General features: G+C 34.4%; 2 protein-coding genes across 8 annotated transcripts in view; one reads left to right on the top strand and one right to left on the bottom strand.

Moving 5' to 3' along the window:
* Positions 1-6019, bottom strand: part of LOC117121460 — a 31343-nt gene extending 25324 nt beyond the window's left edge. The window contains exons 1-4 of one of the 7 annotated variants that reach the window (XM_033266705.1): positions 5881-5994; positions 5565-5608; positions 2615-2686; positions 1355-1456 (exon numbers count right to left, since the gene is read on the bottom strand). In XM_033266705.1, the coding sequence (XP_033122596.1) occupies positions 1355-1430 (76 nt within the window). In that variant the 5' untranslated portion in view covers positions 1431-1456; positions 2615-2686; positions 5565-5608; positions 5881-5994. Of the gene's footprint in view, positions 1-1354; positions 1457-2614; positions 2687-5564; positions 5797-5880 lie in introns of those variants that run through there. The other 6 variants (XM_033266714.1, XM_033266682.1, XM_033266688.1 and 3 more) reach the window with 6 other exon arrangements.
* A 265-nt stretch (positions 6020-6284) lies between these two features.
* Positions 6285-8159, top strand: LOC117121413 (testis-specific expressed protein 55-like). Its single transcript, XM_033266618.1, has 2 exons — positions 6285-6611; positions 7226-8159. The coding sequence occupies exons 1-2, from the start codon at positions 6321-6323 to the stop codon at positions 7343-7345; spliced, it is 411 nt and encodes a 136-aa protein (XP_033122509.1). The 5' UTR covers positions 6285-6320; the 3' UTR covers positions 7346-8159.
* The last annotated feature ends 914 nt before the right edge of the window (positions 8160-9073 follow it).

The following is a 9073-nucleotide window of genomic DNA, read 5'->3' as shown; positions in this document are numbered from 1 at the left end:
ATCACTTTTTTTATTAAATGAAAAAAAAAAAATCTTATTTCCATCAATTACCTGCTTCGACGGAATCAACATTAGCGAAAATAACTTCACCTCCAGTTGCCTGGCCAATCTCAGCACTTAGTTTTGTAAGTCTCAAGTTGAAACTTTGGCCTGTAGTAGAATATAAAATGTTTATTATTTCTTATTAATTGAAAATCATAGTATCTACTGTAGTATTCATCTAATGTTCAAGGGTACTGACAACCATGGCTAAGAATAGATATTATACAACAATCTAAATATTCAACTAGTCTTCATTGGGGCAGATGCAAGGGGAGGGGGTACAGACGGTGCAATCACATCCCCCTAAATTGTATTAAGAAAACTTTTTGTATTGTACTGTTGATATGAACCTATAATAGTACCTTTAGGATTTTTAAGGTATGGGAGTGCAATTTCAGGGTAGCTGGAGGTCCATCCTCAACCATGATGGGACTGAGGTTGTGTAGACTCTCATGCACCCCTTACCACCAAATCCTGCATCCGCCACAGAATCATACGTATCTAAAAAACAATCACATTTTTATCATAATCATCATTCCTGCCATCATCATTACAACACTCAGACCTGCCAAAGATATGGAAAAATGATGAGGGATTAAATACTGCAAGTAAACAGTGGGTGTTACACTATACAGTACAGCAATGTTTAAAGGCCCACTCAAACGTCGTACAACGCAGCCCAACACGACTTATCATCGGGGACAGTCTAAGGTCGTTTTGAGAATATTACATGTGATTGATATTCTAGGATGTGACAGTCCCCAATGCAGTTTTATGAAGCATTGCATCTGCGTTTAACTCACACATACTTGACGCTGACACATCGTGTGGGTGTGTGTTGTACGATAATGTCTACGTTTGCCACACCCTAGGTGTTCGATATTAGTACATTTATTTTGTAGAATATTAGTATATTCCACTTTTGTTGTATGAGCAATGAGCCCCTGCAATAAAGAGGTACTTGACTTTTAACTACTGTATACTCTTTACAGCACTTGATCAGATGAGATCACAGGACAATTATATCAACAACAAAAAAAATCAAATATTGACTTTGAATTTAATGCAGTGCTGACAAATTGCTTTTTGATTAAGATAGGGATTCCCCAGGTATAAGCCCGCCCGCCCCTCCCCACTTCCCGGCAACCCCGAATCCGCTTAATCTTGTATTCACTGTCTCTTATACACATCTAATTCAAGGATATGGGCTTATACTAGAGGACAGTACGTACACACAACTAGATAGGGGTTCTGCTCTCTGATACTACATACAGTACACCCATGCAGTAATACCTGTTAAACAATGTCTTACCTTCCATAGCAGATCTTGAGGTCAGCTGACACAGATAGTGTTTGGTATTTCTTACTGTTTGGTGTTTTAGGGACATGGATGCGAGTTTAAGTACTGTACATACTGGAAACAAGAAGAAATGACTGTGAACCAGGAACCATAAAGGTAAGAATAGCTTAATGAGCAACCTAAAATTCTCATTGTTTTTCAAAATTGCATTGCGTAATGTATATACAGTATTTCAACATTAAGTTTAAAAGTTTCAGTTTTACAGTAGTTTGTTTATTCAGCAGGCTTGTGATCTGCGGTGAGTGATTGCATTTGCATATCACTCACCTAATATTCTCTTCAGGGGTATGAAAAACAGAGCACCTTGGGTTTGAAAATCACTCACCTTAAATCTGGTAAAACCCCCAAACTGTGCCCATGCTTTCTGCTATGATGTATTATAACTTCCCCCCCCCCCACACCCCAAAGTAATTACTTGCCTAAACAAAATAATGTGTGTGTTTTTAAGTTTACTTGCCATTTTCAAATGACAAGCCCTGATTCGGTAATTCACAAATTCACATTACATTAAATACTTAGTACAAATATTGAAGATGCACGTCTGTCTTGATCTGCTGTATAAAAGAAATTGAAAAATCCAATTTTTATATTAAAATTCCCTAACTTGCATATTTAAATTAGTTTAATAACTTACAATTGAAAATTTAAGTGAAAAACAATTTTCCCCATCAATTATTGTACAGTTAAATAATTTATGTATTCTTTTCCTAGGTCAAATTACTGTATAATCAGTTTTTTGATATTGGCAGTAAAATGTCTGTAAATAAGCAAAAACACTTTTTTTTAAAATTTGTTTCTAGTTGGAAGTCTACTTGACCTTTTTGTTGTATACTTATGGGTCAGACATGATTTCTATTTTAAACTTTGGTTTCCGGGGTTTAATATTAAGGAGTATAAGGCAGAGAAGAGATGCTCTCCCCTGGAAAAAGATTCTGATTAGAATGCAAAATATGTTTTATATCAAGTGGTTAACAGTATATATTTGATTTTTAGCTCTAATGAAGAGCTCTATGAGTACCCTGCTGGTTAATTAATAGATCTTGTTTGTATGGGTGGCTGTTATTCCAATTATTTTTATTATTATTATTATTATTAGTGGCCAATTATTTTTATTATTATTTTTATTAGTTTCGATGAGAAGCTCTAAAAACACTCGTCTGATTGATTTGGTACCATTTTTTAACGGACGTGAAGGAAATTTTTTACACATACTGTAAACGAGACCTGATTTCCAACAAACGTTCGCAGCCCTTTTTGAAGTTGCACCTCAGTGTGCCACATACCCTACAAAACAAAACAGGGGTTTCAGCAAGGACTGTACATTACTGCCATTACCACTATTATACACGTCGCATTCTAAGGAACAAAAGGCCATGAGTTTGAATCGCACCTTGAATTCAATTGTTAATTTTTTTTTAAAGACACTTTTTTTTTGTACAAATTATTTAATCTAATTATTTAAAAATTTCTCTCTTTTTAAGCTCTTCCAATTTTTTCTATCAACTAATTCTCAATTATCTTAGAATGTTCATTTTTACCAAAAAAAAAAAAAAATTAAACATTGCGGCACGATTCGAACTCACATTGCTTCCATTCCTTATAACACAGAGCTAACCATTTATGCAATGTGTTCTATTAGTGGTAGTAATTAATGGCAATAAATCTAATAAAATAACGTATGCCTTTATGTAACCTCAGTGTTGACAAAAAGCCTTGTTTGAAATACTGCTGAATAGAGATTGATTGATTAATAGATCATTTTTTAAGGGCAGCTGTTAGGGCCAATATACAATACTGTCTCTATTATACTGCCGTCATCGGAGCTTACGAGAACTTGTTTTTTTTTTTGTTATAAATATGAATTTCAAATGTTTTATTTCAGGATTTGGAATAAGTACTTTACATGATTCATTCACTATGACAGGGTTTGGATGGAGTTTGCACTGTGTTTTTTTACTTTTTATTGAGACAAGTTGAGTCCCATACTACGTGATTCAATCACTATCACAAGGTTTGGATGGGGTTTGCGGTGCTTTTTGGGAGGTTTGCGGGGATTAGCAATACCCTATCATCATCATATTGGTGTTTATCTATGGTATAACAGTGCTAGCAGGGTACATTACTCTTGGTGTTTATATAGTAATTAACCTAAATTTATTCAGCTTCATTTGTGTTTCATTGAGGTAAAATTCCATTTCTCTTCGGTAATTTGTTCAATTTTTTTTTTTCAATTTTTGGTATATTAATTCTATACTAATGATCATTCTAAATTTTTTTTTTCTTGTACAAATAAACATTCTAATTAATAGTTAAGCATAGAGGGCAAACCTTCAAGCGTATTTATCAAATTTTATGTATACCTGATGATTTTTATTTTTATTTCATTCATTCTAGCAATACAAATAACACAAAAAATAAGAAATTCACAAAGAATAATTAGGTGAGCCAGGGAGCAGCAAAAGATATGTGCTGCTCCTTCTGATAAAATAATTTTATAAACATTTATACTTGTAATGAAATATGAATTTTGATGTAACTTTGTGTTTTCCTAATTCCTTTTGATAACAATTTGAGATTTATATTTGAAGTGCAATTTAAATTGTGATGTAATTCAATTGATGGTTTTGCATTTTTATACCAAATGGACCATGGATTTCCATGTATTTGATGGACAATAAAAAGTTTATCATATCTTATCCTAGAAGGTCGACTGATATTCAGGGGCCCTGAAATTAGGTGATGCTTTTATTGTCCTATGATGAGGCTTAGGGAGTGGAGTTGTTTGCAGTTGTGAGAAAAACTCCTGCTGTCACAGCTATTTAACCCAAGACCCTTGGATTAGAGGGCAAGCATCTTAACCACTAAAGCTATTCAACTCAACTCCACAATATATAATATTGTATCAACTTTCTTTTCTCTTTTTTTTTTTTTTAATTTATTGACAATCACCCCAAACAAGGCTAATGAAGCCACTCAAGGTAAAGAAATTGGGAAGGTTGATAAACAAAAGAAAAATAGTATGAAGGCAATGACTTCCAAAGAGAAACAGAATGACAGATTTATGCATTTAAAAAAAATACTGTATTTAACAAATTTAAAACTATTAGTCAAATTCTCAATTGAACTGGCTTTAAAATTCAGAGACTTGGATATTAAGTGGTAAGAAAGTTTAACGGTGAATACTTTCTTAGCAATGTTTTATCCTATTTTAAGTTTTCTTTTTCTTTTTGATGTTTATAAGTTATTTTATAATTACAGATAATCCTTTTTAATTTTTTTTAATTCTCCTTTTTCATTGTTTTTCGTATTTATACAAAGCTTACAGTATAAAGCAAAAGCTATTTCAAATACATATATATATTTACAGTACTGATAAAGATGATCATAATAGTTATAGTCTATATAGCAGATATATATGTGGCAAAGACAAGCCAAACCAGTCAGTCATCGCAAAAATCGATTTAGTTATTAATATAGTGTTAAAGAGTAAAAATAAGAGCTATAAAATGGTACAAAAATCATTCAAATCCGACATTTCCTTCTGAAGTTACAAGCATTTAAACATAGAGCTGTTTAAAGAACAATATATGAGAAATAAGCCTACAAAGTTTATGATTTCAGGCATTTCTCATGCAGAAACTATTATAAAATCATTAAAAAGTGTTGTTTTAACATCGTAATTGGGAAAAACAACAGCACAGCATGATGTATAAATATATAAACCTTAGTTTAGTGAAATAAAATAGATTTAAAAAAAAATTTACATTCTAACATGTTCTTGCTATTTTCTCTGAAACACTATTTTCGACGAGTGACTGGTTTGGCTTGTCTTTGCCACATATTATCCTTATATAAATCAATTTGCATACAGGCATATGTACACTTAAACATAAATTATTATTTTATCAACAATTCATTATCAAACATTGTGTATAGTAGTACTCTCTGACTAAAATAGAGAGCATACAAATGAATACGGTAACAAATAGAGCTTATAGTTTAAAAACACACACTAAAAAAAGATTTTCAAATATTCGGGTCTCCATCTTCAAAATACTCTCCATGGCAAACTTTTTTTTAACACCTCATGGATCTAGACCTAGGCTCAGACTCTACTTATAGAACCACCTTGCTCAACCAGCAGATCACCCCACCTACCTACCTACATGCTACCACTTCCTCTTTCAATTCTGCTGCCTTTTGGCCCTATGGGTATGGGAGAAGTAGTATGTAGTTAAGAACAAAGAGTAAAATTATAAATGGTAGTAAAATATCAGGTCTACATTTTTAAAACACTACCCATGGCAAACTTCCTTATTGCACTGGATCTAGCCTACGCCTCCATCTTTGCTCAACATAGGTAGACCACCCCACAAGGTCAAGGCCACCATGCCAATCCTTCCACTTCCTCTTTCACAAGTTTAAAATATCCTCTGTGTTTTGAATTATGTATAAACGTATAGACCTAGTAAACTTACCTTATGAATAGTGGTTAAAGTTATGAAACATGAGGTTGATTCTGGGTTAATTAACAAAATTTTACAAGATGAAAATTTCTATTGTAAATCAAAAACATATGATGTGTGGCGACGACTGACACCTAAAAATAGATTACCACCAGTCAAACTGTAGGGAATTCCCCTACGACAATTATAACAAAAAATGAACTCTTCCATTCTAAAAATATAACTAAAACCTTTGTGATTAAAATTGCAGTAATTTTCAGAGAATTATAAATTACTTAAGTTTAGATTAAAATATATATTATTCATAAAGCATATAGCAATACAATTACCATAGAGGTATACTTCCTTTCAATCAAGGTAAAAACGAAAATAAACACCTATCACAAAATAGAATATGCCACTGGCTGCCACGCGACTGGACTCGCAACAGTTATTTTATATCTAAATAAAACATGGCGTCGACTAATAATAGCACAGATAAATTGAAGGTATCACTTGAACAGGGATTTTTATTGACTGAAGGGACAGAAAGTATAAACTGTACTCCTATACCGCCAATAAACAGTCCTTCAATTATTCAAGATATTGACACTGAAGATACCACCAAGAATCCGACCGGAGAAAAACAGGAAGAGCAAGGTGAGCAGACTGAAGAAGAAGGGCAATATATTCAGCCTGAGCAAAACCCATACATAACGGCCGTGAATTACCTCGAAGAACATCACATTATGCAGATATTTCAAGTGAGTTTTATATATTTGTCGTAATTGAGAGTTGTAGACCCCTTCAGCATGCATCTGGAATATATATGCCAGCGAAAAAACATACTTAGCTCTAGCCTAGCCTAGGACTAATTTTGGTTTATCCAAGCTGGGCCTAGGCCTTGTAGTAGGCCAAGGCCTAATAGTAGTAGTAGTACAGTAGTAGTACTTTGATGGTAGGCCTAGGCTTCTACTCTAGGCTAGCTAGGCATGGATAGCTTAGTACTCACTAGGAAATTGGCCTAGAGTAGGCCTATATCTTGACACTCATCCGTAAATTTTCCTCTCTGTTCCCCTGTATTTTTTTCTTCTCGGAACCTGTATCGAACAGTAAATTAATGGTCCTCTACCAACTAGCATCACTACTCATTCAGAAATCCTGGGTACTTTGTAGATTGATAAGAAATTTTGTTTTTTTAATTAAAAAAAAATATTTTCTGGAACTGGAGACTCTTACAAGCAAATTCTTTCGCTGTTGTTGAAGAAAGCCCTCCAAGAAAGGATCATCATTTTTTTTATCAAAGGGTAAATAGGCAGATATATAAAAATATGAAATTTTTACGTGGTAAGGTAACTTTTATTTTCATCCCATACAGCATCTTACATCAGGAATTGTTTATCAGAAACCAGAAGATCCTCTGCAGTATATGGTGGATGAACTGGTGAGGATGAGAGCAAAGAAACTTGAGGATGGTATACGCTTTCCTGGCTCCTGAATGTTGTATACCTTCATCAGTAAATGTGGTTTTAACACTTTTGCCGACACCAACAGGGATGCACGTTTACATCTGCCAGGATTCATTCAAGGCGCCATGTTCATACCTGTCTAAACATACCACTATTGTATAGTAGTGTACGTAAACTCACTGGTTGTGGCCAACAGGATCGTGGACATGAGCTCTCGTCCTGGAGGTTTAAGGGAAGACCCTGGAAATAATGATCTAAAAATAAATACTGTATGTTTGTTTGTGTTTATATTACATAGTTGATGGGAATGATTATCATTATAGTGGCATGCTTTATGCCTTGGCGTATGGGTTAAAAATATTTGTGCATTGTGCAATCATGATCGATGAAAATTTTAGAATGAATGAGATCTTTCTTGTAAAAGAATTTAGACGATAAATATTTGGTTACTACAGATTTCTTCAGTTTGTTTTCAATCAGAAAGTACCAGTGGCATATCTAGAGAGTATTGAAATAAGTGGGGCACAATGGCTTAAGTTGAGCGACCTCGATGATTAAGGGAGAGGGGGCTCGTTTGCTGGTAAAATACATGAGTGTAACTACTGTAGGAAACACTCCCCATATATGTTCTACTGAAAAGGGTAAGCACAATGTAAGCAAGGACCACATAGAAGGTTGGAGCAGTAATCATTCCATGTACATCAAGAAAAAAAAAAACCTGTTTTGTTATTGATTATTGTAGCTAATATGAAATTGAAGATTTTAATTACACTTTTCGGTGATCTCCCTGTCTCTGAAAGAGTAGACAATAATATGATGATTTTTGTCATTTTGAGATCATTAGGTTTCTTTGTCATTAGAGTAGATTATGCCTATACTCTCAACCAGCTAGATCAAGTTAGCCAACAATAAGCTAGCCCACAATTCTAGCCAACAATCAAGATAAGATATGATTAATGTAGAATCGCGTTGGACTGCAGGATTTCAATATTCACTTCAGTCTGTGTGTGTGTGCAGTGAAATTTTCAACATTAAAACAGCACATATAACAGCAATCCAATATTGACCATCGGGGTAACAATAGTAGAAAAATTGGTGGATGGTGGGGAAGAATGTGAAGGAGGGGTCAGGGCAACCGGAGAGGGTTGGGCAACAATATTTTTTGAAAACGACAGGTTGTTACAAGCCCGAAAATTTTTATTTTTACTCTGGTAGGCGGGAGGAGTATAAATGTAGGGAACGATTACTCAAAAATGGCAGATTGTGCCTGAAAATCCCTTTTTGGAATTACATTGTGATACCCCTCATTCACCCCATCGAGGTAAAAAGGGGAATGTTGTAGGTCCCGTGTATCACATCTGTGATTGGATTCAATAGTAAAGAGGGAATGTGATGAGCTACCGGATCTGACAACACTAGACCACAACAAAATAGATATACAAGAAATTACAATCATAAAGAAATTTAATTGCCTTTCTCGAATGTGGCACCTCAGCAGGGGAAATATATCACTTCCCTGCTTTAACATAATAAACATGACAATACGGATGACTTTGTATGAAATTTTTCATTAGTGTTGATCCAGCAAAATAAAAACCAATAGTACTCACACTACGTTTCGCGAACGATCCGTTCGCTTTTTCAAGCAGACTGGTGATGTTATTTCCAGTCTGGTCTGACGTCACCTCTGTGTTGTTGAGGTCGAAGTGCATCGCTGCGTCATCGACAAGCACCCCCTCCCCCTCTTAGTGTTGTGG

The sequence above is a fragment of the Anneissia japonica genome, unplaced genomic scaffold (assembly GCF_011630105.1).
Source record: "Anneissia japonica isolate Jap-2015-1 unplaced genomic scaffold, ASM1163010v1 scaffold288261_len294488_cov152, whole genome shotgun sequence".
NCBI lineage: Eukaryota > Metazoa > Echinodermata > Crinoidea > Comatulida > Comatulidae > Anneissia > Anneissia japonica.
This window is presented reverse-complemented; position numbering and strand designations above follow the sequence as displayed.